The sequence below is a fragment of the Oncorhynchus masou genome, chromosome 12, assembly GCF_036934945.1.
Source record: "Oncorhynchus masou masou isolate Uvic2021 chromosome 12, UVic_Omas_1.1, whole genome shotgun sequence".
Lineage (NCBI taxonomy): Eukaryota > Metazoa > Chordata > Actinopteri > Salmoniformes > Salmonidae > Oncorhynchus > Oncorhynchus masou.
The window spans coordinates 6475577-6495547 of record NC_088223.1 but is presented as its reverse complement, the minus strand read 5'-3'; the positions used below and the strand labels follow the sequence as shown (position 1 = coordinate 6495547).

The window sequence follows — 19971 nt, the reverse complement described above, 5'->3', positions numbered from 1 at the left end:
ATTTTATAGATGTATTTGTTCCTGCTGCCCCTGTTTTGATACAGGTGCATGATAATGGTCCATACTAAATCAAAACAAATTTCACACATATTTAGTATAAGTAAAGACAAGATTAAATCAAGAATAGTCTGCTGGGTGACAATATTAGCCTTTCACTTGTGAATTATATATTATCACTTGTGTATGATGCCCAGCCTAAGAAACCATGCCTTTTTTGTGTGACTTTTTCGAATCAGTCGCACACCTCATGTAGCCCATAAGCCTATATGTTTTCATAATGTTTGTAATCACAGCTAAAGTGGCCAAATAACTTCTTAAAATGAAGCACATTAATCCACTTTACAAGGAGTGTAGAGCCTAACTGGTAAACATAAGCAGCGTGTGAATTTCAAGTTTGGGGAAGATAATTTTCACCATAAATAAATGCACATTTATAATGAAAGCATTACATGCATAACTGCATTTGCGGTCACTTTTGATAATGGTGTTTTCCACTAATGGAACATTCACACTTATTATCATGTGCGCATTGCTGTGCTTATAATGTGAAGAAATAGCATAATCGTTTAGCAACATTTTAAACGTTCTGATCTGTTGCGTCAGACACATTGCGTAAAAAAGTTGTTTTGATTGGTTGTATTAATTAGGGATCTATCGAATCCCACAACTTTCCCAGACTATATTTGGAAAATGTATGGGAGCTAGTAGATTGACATAGAATAGTGCTTTTGCTGTTCGTTAGTTCCTACTCATCTTGTTGGCTGACAAAAAGCACATGTGGACAGTTCTTCCCAATATCTTCAATATGGAGCTCGGAATTGGATAAGGACGTGCGCTGTTGCGTCCCGGTGTCCATCTTCACTTGTAGCCTGTGAGAAATACCTGATCACGCTGATGGAGACCCATGTGAGTGAGAGGTGCTTCGGAGCGCTCAGCACTCAGGGAGAAGGGCACAATGGCCACTGCCTAGGGTGCATTACAGCCACATAAAGGGTGATGACGCCATGAAATTCGAGGCATTATCAAGTTTTTGTCAAATTGTGAATGTGAGGCTGTTGTAGTGTGTGTGCAGCCTGCACAAAAACAACAACAAAGCAGAGCTCATGCCTTTCGAGCATTTAAAAAAAAATCATCATTAGTCTCATCATGCAGCCTTACAATGTATTAAAAATCAACACATATAGACCAACATTTGTTGAACAACTAAAGTCACATTAATAACTCTACATTAAGTATATCGGAGGACCTATTTCTTTGTTATGCTATTTCTTTGTTAGGTTCATGCTCTACAGTAGGTTCATGCTCTACAACATCCGCAGAGTACGACCCTGCCTCACACAGGAAGCGGCGCAGGTCCTAATCCAGGCACTTGTCATCTCCCGTCTGGATTACTGCAACTTGCTGTTGGCTGGGCTCCCTGCCTGTGCCATTAAACCCCTACAACTCATCCAGAACGCCGCAGCCCATCTGGTGTTCAACCTTCCCAAGTTCTCTCACGTCACCCCGCTCCTCCGCTCTCTCCACTGGCTTCCAGTTGAAGCTCGCATCCGCTACAAGACCATGGTGCTTGCCTACGGAGCTGTGAGGGGAACGGCACTGCAGTACCTCCAGGCTCTGATCAGGCCCTACACCCAAACAAGGGCACTGCGTTCATCCACCTCTGGCCTGCTCGCCTCCCTACCACTGAGGAAGTACAGTTCCCACTCAGCCCAGTCAAAACTGTTCGCTGCTCTGGCCCCCAATGGTGGAACAAACTCCCTCACGACGCCAGGACAGCGGAGTCAATCACCACCTTCCGGAGACACCTGAAACCCCACCTCTTCAAGGAATACCTAGGATAGGATAAAGCAATCCTTCTCACCCCCCCCCTTAAATGATTTAGATGCACTATTGTAAAGTGGCTGTTCCACTGATGTCAGAAGGTGAATTCACCAATTTGTAAGTCGCTCTGGATAAGAGCGTCTGCTAAATGACTTAAATGTAATGTAAATGTTAACCGCTCAACACAGAATAGCCGAATGTGCTCACTCCCCCAAATCATTTGGAGAAAATATATTTTATTCAGCTTTGTTCAAATGTATTGTTTATACTATAAAATAACATAAAATAATGCCACGGAATTATAAGCTAAGCGTATCTGCTCAATGAACTGGTGTAGCCCACAGCCATATGGCATAGTCAGATCAGGACCTAACATAAGGACAACTCAGAGGATGCTATGCTGTTCTTCTGAAATAGACTACATTTCCATCATATCATGTTTCTTTAGACCTGTCTAGTGGATTTAATTTAAAGGTGTTTCCTCGCCACTGTGCTTCTACACCTGCATTGCTTGTGTAACGGATGTGAAACGGCTAGCTTAGTTAGTGGTGGCGCGCGCTAAATAGCGTTTCAATCGGTGATGTCAATTGTTGCTCTGCAAGGCTCGCGGCTTTTGTGGAGTGATGGGTAACGATGCTTCGTGGGTGACAGTTGTTGATGTGTGCAGAGGGTTCCTGGTTCGCTCCCGGGTATGGGCGAGGGGACGGTCTAAAGTTATACTGTTACACTTGCTATTTGGGGTTTTAGGCTGGGTTTCTGTTTGAGATACTTTGAGATATCAGCTGATGTACAAAGGGCTATATAAATACATTTGATTTGATTTGAGATGCTACAATGTGTTGATGTTAATTAAAGGTCAATTACAGTGAGATCTATAGTTATTTCCTTGACAATCACCGGCTGACTAAAATGTTATGACCGCTGCAGCCCTAGCTAGCGCTTTACATTACACCATATCTAAATAGCATCACATGCAAACTCTTTACATTATACCATATCTAAATCTGTATCTAAATAGCATCACATGCTAACTCTTTACATTATACCATATCTAAATCTATCTAAATAGCATCACATGCTAACTCTTTACTTCATACCATATCTAAATCTATCGAAATAGCATCACATGCAAACTCTTTACATTATACCATATCTAAATCTGTATCTAAATAGCATCACATGCTAACTCTTTACATTATACCATATCTAAATCTATCTAAATAGCATCACATGCTAACTCTTTACTTCATACCATATCTAAATCTATCGAAATAGCATCACATGCTAACTCTTTACATTATACCATATCTAAATCTGTATCTAAATAGCATCACATGCTAACTCTTCACATTATACCTTATGTGACCGACAGCCTCGATTTGGTCTTCTTCTTTAGAAAAATTGAAATTATGTTTTTTTGCATTAGATAAAAGTAGAGACAGGACTACAAAATGGTATATAATACACTACATTTGAGTAATAATGGGAAAGTAATTCTGCTTTGAAAGTTGATAAACTTTGGGATAAAATGGGATTCACATGTGAGTCCATTTACTAAACAACCAAAGATTTCAAGACTAAAGGCTGGTTTCTATTAGGTCTATCGACAGTTGTCACAGTGACATCATGCACATTCTATTGTCGTCCGACATCAAGGATTCAAATGTGAGGCCATGTGCTAAACAGAGTGAGTAAGGTAGTGGATTCACATGTGAGGCCATGTGCTAGACAGAGTGAGTAAGGTAGTGGATTCACATGTGAGGCCATGTGCTAGACAGAGTGAGTAAAGTAGTGGATTTAAATGTGAGGCCATGTGCTAGACAGAGTGAGTAAGGTAGTGGATTCACATGTGAGGCCATGTGCTAAACAGTGTGAGTAATGTTAATTTCTCTACCATAGTCGTCATCAACGTTGTTTTAGAGAATGTGTCAGTACGTCCAACAGGCCTCACAACCGCAGATCACGTGTAACCAGGCCAGCCCAGGACCTCAACATCTGTCTTCTTCACCTGCGGGATCGTCTGAGACCAGCCACCCAGACAGCTGATGAAACCGAGGAGTATTTCTGTCTGTAAATATAGCCTTTTTGTGGGGGGAAAACCATGTTCTGATTAGGTTGGCCTGGCTCCCCAGTGGGTGGCTGTGCACCGGCCCATGTCAAATACAAAGATAAGGGCCTGATTTCGTTATATGAACTGTAACTCAGTAAAATCGTTTACATGTATGTTGTATGTTGCATTTATATTTTTTGTTCAGTATAGGTTCAATGTTACCTAGCTAGCTAACATTACACTATAACTAGCATTGCAAATGGCTTTCTGAGATACAAATAATATTACCACACAGATCATTTCACGTAACGTTATCTAGTGAATCAGCAAGCTAACGTTATCTAGTGAATCAGCAAGCTAACGTTACCTAGTGAATCAGCAAGCTAACATTATCTAGTGAATCAGCAAGCTAACGTTATCTAGTGAATCAGCAAGCTAACGTTATCTAGTGAATCAGCAAGCGAACGTTATCTAGTGAATCAGCAAGCTAACGTTACCTAGTGAATCAGCAAGCTAACGTTATCTAGTGAATCAGCACGCTAACATTACCTAGTGAATCAGCAAGCTAACGTTATCTAGTGAATCAGCAAGCTAACGTTATCTAGTGAATCAGCAAGCTAACGGTATCTAGTGAATCAGCAAGCTAACGTTATCTAGTGAATCAGCAAGCTAACGTTATCTAGTGAATAAGCAAGCTAACATTATCTAGGGAATCAGCAAGCTAACGTTATCTAGTGAATCAGCAAGCTAACGTTATCTAGTGAATCAGCAAGCTAACGTTATCTAGTGAATCAACAAGCTAACGTTATCTAGTGAATCAACAAGCTAACGTTATCTAGTGAATCAGCAAGCGAACGTTATCTAGTGAATCAGCAAGCTAACGTTACCTAGTGAATCAGCAAGCTAACGTTATCTAGTGAATAAGCAAGCTAACGTTATCTAGTGAATCAGCAAGCTAACGTTATCTAGTGAATCAGCAAGCTAACGTTATCTAGTGAATCAACAAGCTAACGTTATCTAGTGAATCAGTAAGCTAACGTTACCTAGTGAATCAGTAAGCTAACGTTATCTAGTGAATCAGTAAGCTAACGTTATCTAGTGAATCAGCAAGCTAACGTTATCTAGTGAATCAACAAGCTAACGTTATCTAGTGAATCAGCAAGCTAACGTTATCTAGTGAATCAGCAAGCTAACGTTATCTAGTGAATCAGCAAGCTAACGTTATCTAGTGAATCAGCAAGCTAACGTTATCTAGTGAATCAGCAAGCTAACGTTATCTAGTGAATCAGCAAGCTAACGTTATCTAGTGAATCAGCAAGCTAACGTTATTTAGTGAATCAGCAAGCTAACGTTATCTAGTGAATCAGCAAGCGAACGTTATCTAGTGAATCAGCAAGCGAACGTTATCTCGTGAATCAGCAAGCTAACGTTATTTAGTGAATCAGCAAGCTAACGTTATCTAGTGAATCAGCAAGCTAACGTTACCTAGTGAATCAGCAAGCTAACGTTATCTAGTGAATCAGCAAGCTAACGTTATCTAGTGAATCAGCAAGCTAACGTTATCTAGTGAATCAGCAAGCTAACGTTATCTCGTGAATCAGCAAGCTAACGTTATCTAGTGAATCAGCAAGCTAACGTTATCTAGTGAATCAGCAAGCTAACGTTATCTCGTGAATCAGCAAGCTAACGTTATCTAGTGAATCAGCAAGCTAACGTTATCTAGTGAATCAGCAAGCTAACGTCTGAAATAGACTACATTTCCATCATATCATGTTTCTTTAGACCTGTATAGTGGATTCAATTTAAAGGTGTAGGCCATATTACATGTATCCAAAGGTCTCCGTGTGGAATCAGTGTGGAAGTCAGGAGATGCTATAATGTGTTGATGTTAATTAAAAGTCTGCATCAGTGTTGAAGTGAGGAGATTTGAACATCTTGGCCATGTTCTGTTATAATCTCCACCCGGCACAGCCAGAAGAGGACTGGCCACCCCTCATAGCCTGGTTCCTCTCTAGGTTTCTTCCTAGGTTTTGGCCTTTCTAGGGAGTGTTTCCTCGCCACTGTGCTTCTACACCTGCATTGCTTGTGTAACGAATGTGAAACGGCTAGCTAGTCAGCTTTGGTGTGCGCTAAATAGCGTTTCAATCGGTGACGTCACTTGTTGCTCTGCAAGGGCCGCGGCTTTTGTGGAGTGATGGGTAACGATGCTTCGTGGGTGACTGTTGTTGATGTGTGCAGAGGGTTCCTGGTTCGTGCCCGGGTATGGGCGAGGGGGCGGTCTAAAGTTATACTGTTACACTTGCTATTTGGGGTTTTAGGCTGGGTTTCTGTTTGAGATACTTTGAGATATCAGCTGATGTACGAAGGGCTATATAAATACATTTGATTTGATTTGAGATGCTACAATGTGTTGATGTTAATTAAAGGTCAATTACAGTGAGATCTATAGTTATTTCCTTGACAATCACCGGCTGACTAAAATGTTATGACCGCTGCAGCCCTAGCTAGCGCTTTACATTACACCATATCTAAATAGCATCACATGCAAACTCTTTACATTATACCATATCTAAATCTGTATCTAAATAGCATCACATGCTAACTCTTTACATTATACCATATCTAAATCTATCTAAATAGCATCACATGCTAACTCTTTACTTCATACCATATCTAAATCTATCGAAATAGCATCACATGCTAACTCTTTACATTATACCATATCTAAATCTGTATCTAAATAGCATCACATGCTAACTCTTCACATTATACCTTATGTGACCGACAGCCTCGATTTGGTCTTCTTCTTTAGAAAAATTGAAATTATGTTTTTTTTGCATTAGATAAAAGTAGAGACAGGACTACAAAATGGTATATAATACACTACATTTGAGGAATAATGGGAAAGTAATTCTGCTTTGAAAGTTGATAAACTTGTAACCCCACTTTTGAGAAAACGGTTCTTGAATGTTCCGGGAAAATGGGATTCACATGTGACTCCGTGTACTAAACAACCAAAGATTTCAAGACTAAAGGCTGGTTTCTATTAGGTCTATCGACAGTTGTCACAGTGACATCATGCACATTCTATTGTCGTCCGACATCAAGGATTCAAATGTGAGGCCATGTGCTAAACAGAGTGAGTAAAGTAGTGGATTCAAATGTGAGGCCATGTGCTAGACAGAGTGAGTAAGGTAGTGGATTCACATGTGAGGCCATGTGCTAGACAGAGTGAGTAAAGTAGTGGATTCAAATGTGAGGCCATGTGCTAGACAGAGTGAGTAAGGTAGTGGATTCACATGTGAGGCCATGTGCTAAACAGTGTGAGTAAAGTTAATTTCTCTACCATAGTCGTCATCAACGTTGTTTTAGAGAATGTGTCAGTACGTCCAACAGGCCTCACAACCGCAGATCACGTGTAACCAGGCCAGCCCTGGACCTCCACATCAGGCTTCATCACCTGATAGATCGTCTGAGACCAGCCACCCAGACAGCTGATGAAACCGAGGAGTATCTCTGTCTGTAAATAAAGCCTTTTTGTGGGGGAAAAACATGTTCTGATTAGGTTGGCCTGGCTCCCCAGTGGGTGGCTGTGCACCGGCACATGTCAAATACAAAGATAAGGGCCTGATTTCGTTATATGAACTGTAACTCAGTAAAATCGTTTACATGTATGTTGTATGTTGTATGTTGCATTTATATTTTTTGTTCAGTATAGGTTCAATGTTACCTAGCTAGCTAACATTACACTATAACTAGCATTGCAAATGGCTTTCTGAGATACAAATAATATTACCACACAGATCATTTCACGTAACGTTATCTAGTGAATCAGTAAGCTAACGTTATCTAGGGAATCAGCAAGCTAACGTTATCTAGTGAATCAGCAAGCCAACATTATCTAGTGAATCAACAAGCTAACGTTATCTAGTGAATCAACAAGCTAACGTTATCTAGTGAATCAGTAAGCTAACGTTATCAAGTGAATCAGCAAGCTAACGTTACCTAGTGAATCAGCAAGCTAACGTTATCTAGTGAATCAGCACGCTAACATTACCTAGTGAATCAGCAAGCTAACGTTATCTAGTGAATCAGCAAGCTAACGTTACCTAGTGAATCAGCAAGCTAACGTTATCTAGTGAATCAGCACGCTAACATTACCTAGTGAATCAGCAAGCTAACGTTATCTAGTGAATCAGCAAGCTAACGTTATCTAGTGAATCAGCAAGCTAACGTTATCTAGGGAATCAGCAAGCTAACGTTATCTAGTGAATAAGCAAGCTAACGTTATCTAGTGAATCAGCAAGCTAACGTTACCTAGTGAATCAGCAAGCTAACGTTATCTAGTGAATCAGCAAGCTAACGTTATCTAGTGAATCAGCAAGCTAACGTTATCTAGTGAATCAGCAAGCTAACGTTATCCAGTGAATCAGCAAGCTAACGTTATCTAGTGAATCAGCAAGCTAACGTTATCTAGTGAATCAGCAAGCTAACGTTATCTAGTGAATCAGCAAGCGAACGTTACCTAGTGAATCAGCAAGCTAACGTTATCTAGTGAATCAGCACGCTAACATTACCTAGTGAATCAGCAAGCTAACGTTATCTAGTGAATCAGCAAGCTAACGTTATCTAGTGAATCAGCAAGCTAACGTTATCTAGTGAATCAGCAAGCTAACGTTATCTAGTGAATCAACAAGCTAACGTTATCTAGTGAATCAGCAAGCTAACGTTATCTAGTGAATCAGCAAGCTAACGTTATCTAGTGAATCAGCAAGCTAACGTTATCTAGTGAATCAGCTAGCTAACAGTACGCTTTAACTTGCAATGAAAATGACTTTCTGACAAAATTAGAAACATATATTATCTGATATTGGAGCTAGACTCTTACGGATGAACGCTTCACAGCAGACTGGAACCACTTCAAATAAGTAAGTCCGCTGTGTCGTTTACGTTTTCTTTGTAGTTACATTTGGTTTGGTCCGTTGTGTCAAGACACTCAGGTTCACACTGACCATGTGCAGAAAGTAGTACATCACAGCTTGTTCCCACTGATCTTTGTCGATAGCGTCTGCTATATTCAGGCTATGTTGTTGAGAGTAATGTGTGTCTGTGTGTGCTGTTCTCACATTTTCTCCCCTAGCCCTTAATCCTACACACGGGATAGCTAATTAAACTAGGCTATGACACCGTTAGAGTCACACAACAAAGACATCCTACACACAGCAGGAAATGTGAGCAGGATCACTAATAAACTGTAGAAAACAGAAGCAAAATGTCACTGTCTATATTTGTTCTATGCTCCTTATGTCTGCTCAACACACACAAACCGTACACACGTTGTATAGTACGGGGAGACAAACACACACAGTTTCAAACGCTTCAGGGCTTGTTCCCGTTTCCGAGAGGGCTACGAGACTCATGGTACATTAAACACACCCTTAAGGCCCAGTGGAGATGGTGCCATGGCTGTCATAAAGCCCCTGAGCTGAGAGAGTGAACGATGTAGCAATCCTTGCATTGCTTCCTCTATCTGTTGTTAATACTGTCGTGTTCTCATTGAATGTAACAGTAGAAGTTTGATATGATAACTAGTGAGTGTCTTCAGAATGTTTCCCCTTAACTGATTCCCCATTATGTTGATGCTCCATCCTGATTTTCAGGCTACCCAAGACGGAACGTCGACGTTACAGAGACAACAGAGGGGGGATCTTGGCGAGATGAAGGCGAAGGGAGAACCGGCCTCCTCTTTCCTCCATTCGATTGGCCAATGTACAGCCAGCTGATAATAAAATGGATGACCTCCGATTGACAATTTGCTCCCAACGGGACTCTCGTAAACTGCAATAAATTCTGCTTTTCTGAAACATTTTCTACCTCCAAAATGAGTTTTTGGCTGTTATATTTACTGTTGTATAGATTCCACAAGAAAAATCACAAGCTGGCACTTAATGAACCCTTTGCCTTAATGACAGCTTTGCATTCTCTCAACCCGCTTCCCCTGCAATGCTTTTCCAACCGTCTTGAAAGAGTTCCCACATATGCTGAGCACTTGTTGGCTGCTTTTCCTTCACTCTGCGGTCCAAGTCATCCCAAATCATCTCAATTGGGTTGAGGTCGGGTTATTGTGGAGGCCAGGTCATCTAATGCAGCACTCCATCACTCTTCTTCTTGGTCAAATAGCCCTTACACAGCCTGAAGGTTTGTTTGGGGTCATTGTCCTGTTGAATTACAAATAATAGTCCCACTAAGCACAAAACAGATGGGATGGCATATTGCTGCAAAATGCTGTGGCAGCCACACTGGTTAAAAGTGTGACTTGAATTCTAAATAAAACACAGACAGTGTCACCAGCAAAGCACCCCCACACCATCAAACCACCTCCTCCATGCTTCACGGTGGAAACCACACATGTGGAGATCATCCATTTAATTACTCTGCGTCTCACAAAAATCGCAAATATTGACTCATCAGACCAAAGCATAGATTTCCACCGGTCTAATGTCCATTGCTCGTGTTTCTTGGTCCAATCAAGTCTCTTCTTCTCATTGGTGTCCTTTAGTAGTGATTTCTTTGCAGCAATTCGACCATGAAGGCCTGATTCACACAGTCTCCTCTGAACAGTTGATGTTGAGATATGTCTGTTACTTGAACTGTTGAAAGCATTTATTTGTACTGCAATTTGTGATGCTGGTAAGGCTATCCACTGCAGCAGCGGTGACTCTGGGTCTTCCTTTCCTGTGGCGGTCCTCAGTTTCATCATAGGGCTTGATGGGGTTTTGCGACTTCACTTGAAGAAACTTTAAAAGTTCTTGAAATTTTCCAGATTGACTGACCTTCATCTCTTAAAGTAATGATGGACATTTCTCTTTGCTTATTTGAGCTGTTCTTGCCATAAAATGGACTTGTTTTTTTTACCAAATAGGGCTATCTTCTGTTTACCACCCCTCTACCTTGTCACAACACAACTGATTGGCTCAAATGCAAGGGGGCAGTATTTTCACGTCAGGATGAAAAGCGTGCCCAAAGTAAACTGCCTGTTACTCAGGCCCAGAAGCTAGAATAGAAGCTAGAATATGCATATAATTAGTAGTAGATTAGTAGATTTGGATAGAAAACACTCTAAAGTTTCCAAAACTGTTAAAATAATGCCTGTGAGTATAACAGAACTCATATGGCAGGCAAAAACCTGAGAAAAATCCAACCAGGAGGTGGGAAATCTGAGGTTTGTAGTTTTTCAAGTGATTGCCTATCCAATATCCAGTGTCTATGGGGTCAGTCAGATTGCACTTCCCAAGGCTTCCAGTAGATGTCACCAGTCTTTAGAACCTTGTTTGATGCTTCTACTGTGAAGGAGGGGGAAATGGGAGCTGAATGAGTCAGAGGTCTGCCAGAGTGGCATGAGCAAGTGATTGCCTATCCAATATCCAGTGTCTATGGGGTCAGATTGCACTTCCCAAGGCTTCCAGTAGATGTCAACAGTCTTTAGAAAGTTGTTTCAGGCTTCTATTGAGAAAGGGGAGCGAATAAGAGCTGTTTCAACAATTGGTCAGGCTGAAAGCCTTTAGTTTAGTCTCGCGCGCGGCCGTGAGCACGAGCTCCGTTCCTTTCTAATGACAAAGGAATTGTCCGGTGGGAATATTATTGATGTTATTGATGATAAAAACATCCTAAGGATTGATTATATACATTGTTTGATATGTTTCTACAAACTGTAGTGGAACCTTTTTAGCTTTTCGTCTGGACTTGGTGCCTCCGCTTTGTGCATTTGGATTAATTAACTAAATGCGCGAACAAAAAGGAGGTATTTGGACATAAATGATGGACTTTATCAAACAAAACAAACATTTATTATGGAACTGGGATTCCTGGGAGTGCATTCTGGTGAAGATCATCAAAGGTAAGTGAATATTTATAACGCTATTTCTGACTTTTGTTGACTCCACAACTTGGCGGGTATCTGTATGGCTTGTTTTGGTGGCTGAGCGCTGTACTCAGATTATCGCATGGTGTGCTTTCGCCATAAAGCTTTTTTGAAAATCTGACACAGCGGTTGCATTAAGGAGAAGTTTATCTCTAATCCTATGTATAACACTTGTATCTTTCATCAAAGTTTATTTATCAAAGTATTTCTTGTTGTGGCTCTCTGCAAATTCACCGGATGTTTTGGACGCAAAACATTACTAAACATAACGCACCAATGTAAACTGAGATTTTTGGATATAAATATGAACTTTATCGAACAAAACATACATGTATTGTGTAACATGACCGCCTATGAGTGCCATCTGATGAAGATTATCAAAGGTTAGTGATTAATTCTATCTCTATTTCTGATTTTTGTGAATCCTCTCTTTGGCTGGAAAATGGTGTTTTTGTGACTAGGCCTAACATAATCGCATGGAAAACTTTCGCCGTAAAGACTTTTTGAAATTGGACTGTGGTTGGATTAACAAGAAGTTTATCTTTAAAATGATGTATAATAATTGTATGTTTGAGGAATTTTAATTATGAGATTTCTGTTGTTTGATGTTGGCGCCCTGCAATTTCACTGGCTGTGGTCAAATTGATCCCGTTAACGGGATTTGAGCCAAAATAGGTTTTAAGGAAAGGAATTCCACAAATTAACTTTTAACAAGGCACACTTGTTAATTGAAATGCATTCCAGGTGACCTCATGAAGCTGGTTGAGAGAATACCAAGAGTGTGCTAAGCTGCCATCAAGGCAAAGGGTTGATACTTTGAAGAATCTCAAAAAATAAAATATATTTTGATTTGTTTAACACTTTTTTTGGTTACTACATGATTCCATATATGTTATTTCATAGTTTTGATGTCTTCAATATTATTCTACAAAGTAGAACATAGGTAAAATAAAGAAAACGACCTGGAATGAGTAGGTGTGTCCAAACTTTTGATTGGTACTGTACATCGGCGACATCACCACAGTGAAGGTTCGCTGCTTCCCAAATCAAAAGGACCAACCACTGAGGTGCTAAAATACAGGACAGGGCTACCACACACGGGGCTATTAGACAACCCTGACAAGGCTGTGACAAGAAGTACAAGAAGTCCCACTATGCAGAGTCATCAAACGGGCAAAAGGACAGTACAGGAACAATGTGGATTCATATTACACAGGCTGCTGACGCCCGCTGCATGAGGCAGAAGCCACAGTCCATTACGGATTACAAAGTAAGACCCAGCTGTGATCTGCCCAATGATGCCACTTTACCAGACAAACACATTTTCTTTTCTTTTAATGATAGCTTTCGAAAATAACAATACTGTGTGAAGGCCCACACTGACCCAGAGGACTGGGTGATTTCTCTCTCAATGTCACGCCCTGGCCATAGAGAGGCTTTTATTCTCTATTTTGGTTAGGCCAGGGTGTAACTAGGGTGGGCATTCTATGTTCCTTTTTTCTATGTTTTTGTATTTCTTTGTTTTTGGCCTGGTATGGTTCTCAATCAGGGACAGCTGTCTATCGTTGTCTCTGATTGAGAACCATACTTACGTAGCTCTTGCCCACATGGGTTTTGTGGGTAGTTATTTTCTGTTTAGTGTGTGTAGCACCTGACGGAGCTGTTTCGGTTGTCTCTTTGTTGATTTAGTGTTCAGTTTCGAATAAACATGAGGAACACTTACCACGCTGCGCTTTGGTCCTCACCTTCTTCCACCAACGTCCGTTACACTCAGAGACCGACGTGAGGAAGATCTTTAATCAGCGTAACACTAGCATGGCCTCCGTGCCAGACGGTATTCCAGATTGCTTATTCAGAGCAGAACAGCTGGCAGGCATATACGCTGTCATTTTCAACCTCTCCTTGTCCCCAGTCTGTAATCCCTGCATGTTTTAAGATGTCCACCATCATTCCTGTTCCCAAGAACTCTAAGGCTCCATGCGACAATGACTAACTTCCTGTAGCACTCACTTCTGTAATCAGGGAGTGCTTTGAGAGACTGGTTTATGGCACACATCCCAGACAACCTAGACCCACTCTAATTTGCATAACACCTCAACAGATTCATAGACGACGCAATCTCAACTGCTCTACACACTGCCCTCACCCACCCAGATAAGAGCAATACCTATGTGAGAATGCTGTTTATTGACTACAGCTCAGCGTTCAACAATACTGTTCCCTCCAAGCTCATCAAGCTCATCATCAAGCTAAAGACTCTGGGACTGAACACCTCCCTCTTCAACTGGCCCTGGCCCTGGGCGTCCTGACATGCCAACCCCCGTCCACACGGGGGCCCCACAGGGGTGTGTGCTTAGTCCCCTCCTGTGTCCCTTGTTCACCGTGGCCTGGCACGACTCCAACACCATCATGACGTTTGCGGACGACATGACGGTGGTACAGCTTCTATCCCCAAGCTATGCGACTGCTAAATAACTAACTAAATAGCTAACTAAATAGCTAATTAAATAGCAAACTAAATAGATAATTAAATAGCTAACTAAATAGCTAATTCAATAGCTAATAAAATAGCTAACTAAATAGCTAACTAAATAGCTAAATAAATAGCTAACTAAATAGCTAACTAAATAGCTAATTAAATAGCTAACTAAATAGCTAACTAAAAAGCTAATTAAATAGCTAACTAAATAGCTAACTAAAAAGCTAATTAAATAGCTAACTAAATAGCTAACTAAATAGCTAATTAAATAGCTAACTAAATAGCTAATTAAATAGCTAACTAAATAGCTAACTAAATGGCTAACTAAATAGCGAACAAAAGGATACACTGACTATCTGATTTTGCCGTTGTATTTGTTATTTTTTGCACACCCATTATATACTGACTCTACACACACTCACATTCATCATATACACTGATGCTACACGGTTTATCATATATTCCGATGCCTAGTCACCTTACCCCTATACATATCTACCTCCATCACTCCAATATCCCTGCATACATAGTATGGTATTAACTGACCCTGTATATAGTATGGTACTAACTGACCCAGTATATAGTATGGTACTATCTGACCCTGTATATAGTATGGCACTAACTGACCCTGTATATAGTATGGTACTAACTGACCCTGTATATAGTATGGTACTAACTGACACTGTATATAGTATGGTATTAACTGACCCTGTATGGTATTAACTGACCCTGTATATAGTATGGTACTAACTGACCCTGTATGGTATTAACTGACCCTGTATATAGTATGGTATTAACCAACCCTGTATATAGTATTAACTGACCCTGTATATAGTATGGTATTAACTGACCCTGTATATAGTATGGTATTAACTGACCCTGTATATAGTGTGGTATTAACTGACCCTGTATATAGTATGGTATTAACTGACCCTGTATATAGTATGGTATTAACTGACCCTGTATATAGTATGGTACTAACTGACCCTGTATATAGTATGGTATTCACTGACCCTGTATATAGTATGGTATTAACTGACCCTGTATATAGTATGGTATTAACTGACCCTGTATATAGTGTGGTATTAACTGACCCTGTATATAGTATGGAATTAACTGACCCTGTATATAGTATGGTACTAACTGACCCTGTATATAGTATGGTATTCACTGACCCTGTATATAGTATGGTATTAACTGACCATGTATATAGTATGGTACTAACTGACCCTGTATATAGTATGGTATTAATTGACCCTGTATATAGTATGGTATTAACTGACCCTGTATATAGTATGGTATTAACTGACCCTGTATATAGTATGGTATTAACTGGCCCTGTATATAGTATGGTATTAACTGACCCTGTATATAGTATGGTATTAATTGACCCTGTATATAGTATGGTATTAACTGACCCTGTATATAGTATGGTGGTGAGGGTAGGTAACAACATCTCCTCCCCGCTGATCTTCAACACTGGGGCCCCACAAGGGTGCGTTCTGAGCCCTCTCCTGTACTCACTGTTCACCCACGACTGCGTGGCCACGCACGCCTCCAACTCAATCATCAAGTTTGCGGACGACACAACAGTGGTAGGCTTGATTACCAACAACGACGAGACGCCCTACAGGGAGGAGGTGAGGGCCCTCGGAGTGTGGTGTCAGGAAAATAACCTCACACTCAACGTCAACAAAACTAAGGAGATGATTGTGGACTTCAGGAAACAGCAGAGGGAACACCCCCCTATCCACATCGATGGAACAGTAGTGGAGAGAGTAGCATGTTTTAAGTTCCTCGGCATACACATCACAGACAAACTGAATTGGTCCACTCACACAGACAGCATCGTGAAGAAGGCGCAGCAGCGCCTCTTCAACCTCAGGAGGCTGAAGAAATTTGGCTTGTCACCAAAAGCACTCACAAACTTCTACAGATGCACAATCGAGAGCATCCTGGCGGGCTGTATCACCGCCTGGTACGGCAACTGCTCCGCCCTCAACCGTAAGGCTCTCCAGAGGGTAGTGAGGTCTGCACAACGCATCACCGGGGGCAAACTACATGCCCTCCAGGACACCTACACCACCCGATGTTACAGGAAGGCCATAAAGATCATCAAGGACATCAACCACCCGAGCCACTGCCTGTTCACCCCGCTATCATCCAGAAGGCGAGGTCAGTACAGGTGCATCAAAGCTGGGACCGAGAGACTGAAAAACAGCTTCTATCTCAAGGCCATCAGACTGTTAAACAGCCACCACTAACATTGAGTGGCTGCTGCCAACACACTGACACTGACTCAACTCCAGCCACTTTAATAATGGGAATTGATGGGAAATGATGTAAATATATCACTAGCCACTTTAAACAATGCTACCTTATATAATGTTACTTACCCTACATTATTCATCTCATATGCATACGTATATACTGTACTCTATATCATCAACTGCATCCTTATGTAATACATGTATCACTAGCCACTTTAACTATGCCACTTTGTTTACATACTCATCTCATATGTATATACTGTACTCGATACCATCTACTGTATCTTGCCTATGCTGCTCTGTACCATCACTCATTCATATATCCTTATGTACATATTCTTTATCCCCTTACACTGTGTATAAGACAGTAGTTTAGGAATTGTTAGTTAGATTACTTGTTGGTTATTACTGCATTGTCGGAACTAGAAGCACAAGCATTTCGCTACACTCGCATTAACATCTGCTAACCATGTGTATGTGACAAATACAATTTGATTTGATTTGTATGGTATTAACTGACCCTGTATATAGTATGGTATTAACTGACCCTGTATATAGTATGGTATTAACTGACCCTGTATATAGTATGGTATTGGAACTGACCCTGTATATAGTATGGTATTAATTGGCCCTGTATATAGTATGGTACTAACTGACCCTGTATATAGTATGGTATTAACTGACCCTGTATATAGTATGGTATTAATTGACCCTGTATATAGTATGGTATTAACTGACCCTGTATATAGTATGGTATTCACTGACCCTGTATATAGTATGGTATTAACTGACCCTGTATATAGTATGGTATTAACTGACCCTGTATATAGTGTGGTATTAACTGACCCTGTATATAGTATGGTATTAACTGACCCTGTATATAGTATGGTACTAACTGACCCTGTATATAGTGTGGTATTAACTGACCCTGTATATAGTATGGTATTAACTGACCCTGTATGGTATTAACTGACCCTGTATATAGTATGGTACTAACTGACCCTGTATATAGTATGGTATTAACTGACCCTGTATATAGTATGGTATTAATTGACCCTGTATATAGTATGGTATTAACTGACCCTGTATATAGTATGGTATTCACTGACCCTGTATATAGTATGGTATTAACTGACCCTGTATATAGTATGGTATTAACTGACCCTGTATATAGTGTGGTATTAACTGACCCTGTATATAGTATGGTATTAACTGACCCTGTATATAGTATGGTACTAACTGACCCTGTATATATTGTGGTATTAACTGACCCTGTATATAGTATGGTATTAACTGACCCTGTGTGGTATTAACTGACCCTGTATGGTATTAACTGACCCTGCATATAGTATGGTATTAACTGACCCTGTATATAGTATGGTATTAACTGACCCTGTATATAGTATGGTATTAACTGACCCTGTATGGTATTAACTGACCCTGTATATAGTATGGTATTAACTGACCCTGTATATAGTATGGTATTAACTGACCCTGTATATAGTATGGTATTAACTGACCCTGTATATAGTATGGTATTAACTGACCCTGTATATAGTATGGTATTAACTGACCCTGTATATAGTATGGTATTAACTGACCCTGTATATAGTATGGTACTAACTGACCCTGTATATAGTATGGTATTAACTGACCCTGTATATAGTATGGTATTAACTGACCCTGTATATAGTATGGTATTAACTGACCCTGTATATAGCATGGTATTAACTGACCCTGTATATAATATGGTATTAACTGACCCTGTATATAGTGTGGTATTAACTGACCCTGTATATAGTATGGTATTAACTGACCCTGTATATAGGATGGTATTAACTGACCCTGTATATAGTATGGTATTAACTGACCCTGTATATAGTATGGTATTAACTGACCCTGTATATAGTATGGTATTAACTGACCCTGTATATAGTATGGTATTATCTGACCCTGTATATAGTATGGTATTAACTGACCCTGTATATAGTGTGGTATTAACTGACCCTGTATATAGTACGGTATTAACTGACCCTGTATATAGTATGGTATTAACTACTCACTTCTTTTTTCTTGTGTTTTATATGTGGTGTGTTTTCATTTGATCTTGTTATTGTTAATACTACATTAATATAGATTACTGCATTGTTGGGTTTAGAGCTTGAACAAGAACTTCAATTCACTGCACTTCTGAATGTGACATAAAAACTTTAAAACACACACATAGTCAGACACACACACACACTGTTCTTCCCATGCACCCGCTCTAGGGGCTCAACCTAGAACAGTTTGTACAGAGAGAGACAGAGAGAGAGAGAGAGAGAGAGAGAGAGAGAGAGAGAGAGAGCGAGCGAGAGAGACACAGAGAGAGAGAGAGACAGCGAGAGAGACAGAGAGAGAGACAGAGAGACAGAGAGAGAGAGACAGCGAGAGAGACAGAGAGGGAGACAGAGAGACAGAGAGAGAGAGAGAGAGAGAGAGAGACAGAGAGACAGAGAGAGAGAACAGAACAGAACAGAACACCATTCAAGTCAATGCAGGCGTCGTTTGTATTTAGCTGTCGTCTGTACAACGACATTCATATAACAACCTTCAAAGTACACAAATCCTATTATGCAGTGTATGCAGTCGATCGTGTTCACTGGGTAAGACCGGAAAGGTTGTTGGAAACCGACAAAACGGAGGTTGACTCATAGGTTCCCAGTCCGTGTCCACCCCCGTACCCAGCGTTTTGGATAGACATATGACTGACTGTAATCTATAGTCTCCGGCCATAACACTTAGTTATGACATATGACTGGCCATAACACACAGTAACTGTAACAGCCTATAGTCAACGCTACTATTTGACTTACCTTTGGATTCACAATCAGCGCAGAATTTGTTCTCCTCGAGTGATAGTAACGAGGTAAGGACAGCTTGATATCTGTCTATGTCTTTTACCAATTTACCAGTCAGCATCCTCACTCTCTGCCTCTGTGCTGCCTCGATAACACCTTTCCGACACCCGTCGCTCTCGTCCTAATATCAAGATACTAGTAGATGGAATAGCCTGATTTAGATAAACTCCGTTGGTAGGATAAAATCCAGACCCCAGGAAAATGAAATTCTGAACAAGCTATGCAGCTCCGGTCCTCTTTATCCTCTTCAAAAGAAGGAAGCGATTAGTTTTTTAAGGAACAATCCCTCAAGTCGAAGCTACTAGTAGCCAGTTAGCTTCCAGCAATGCATGAGTATTGGGGCTGGCAAGACAGGTTGTAACCTATTTGCACTCGTATTCTTTTTGTCGAAAAATGTCTGTTTGGAAGTAAAATATCCCAACAAATTTGAATATTGTCTGTCGCCCTCTTGTGTAAAATGTTAGCGCAGCAAGCGAATGAGCTTCGCGAATTTTACACGCATCAGTGTCAAGTACTCTCTCGTCTCTTTA

The 19971-nt window shown here is 40.5% G+C and overlaps 1 protein-coding gene across 1 annotated transcript in view; it reads right to left on the bottom strand.

The window, feature by feature from the left end:
* Positions 1–19621, bottom strand: part of LOC135548997 (stromal membrane-associated protein 2-like) — a 45703-nt gene extending 26082 nt beyond the window's left edge. Inside the window, exon 1 of the mRNA XM_064979068.1 lies at positions 19397–19621. Within this exon, the coding sequence (XP_064835140.1) occupies positions 19397–19502 (106 nt within the window). The 5' untranslated portion in view covers positions 19503–19621. The remainder of the gene's footprint in view (positions 1–19396) is intronic.
* Positions 19622–19971: the final 350 nt, after the last annotated feature.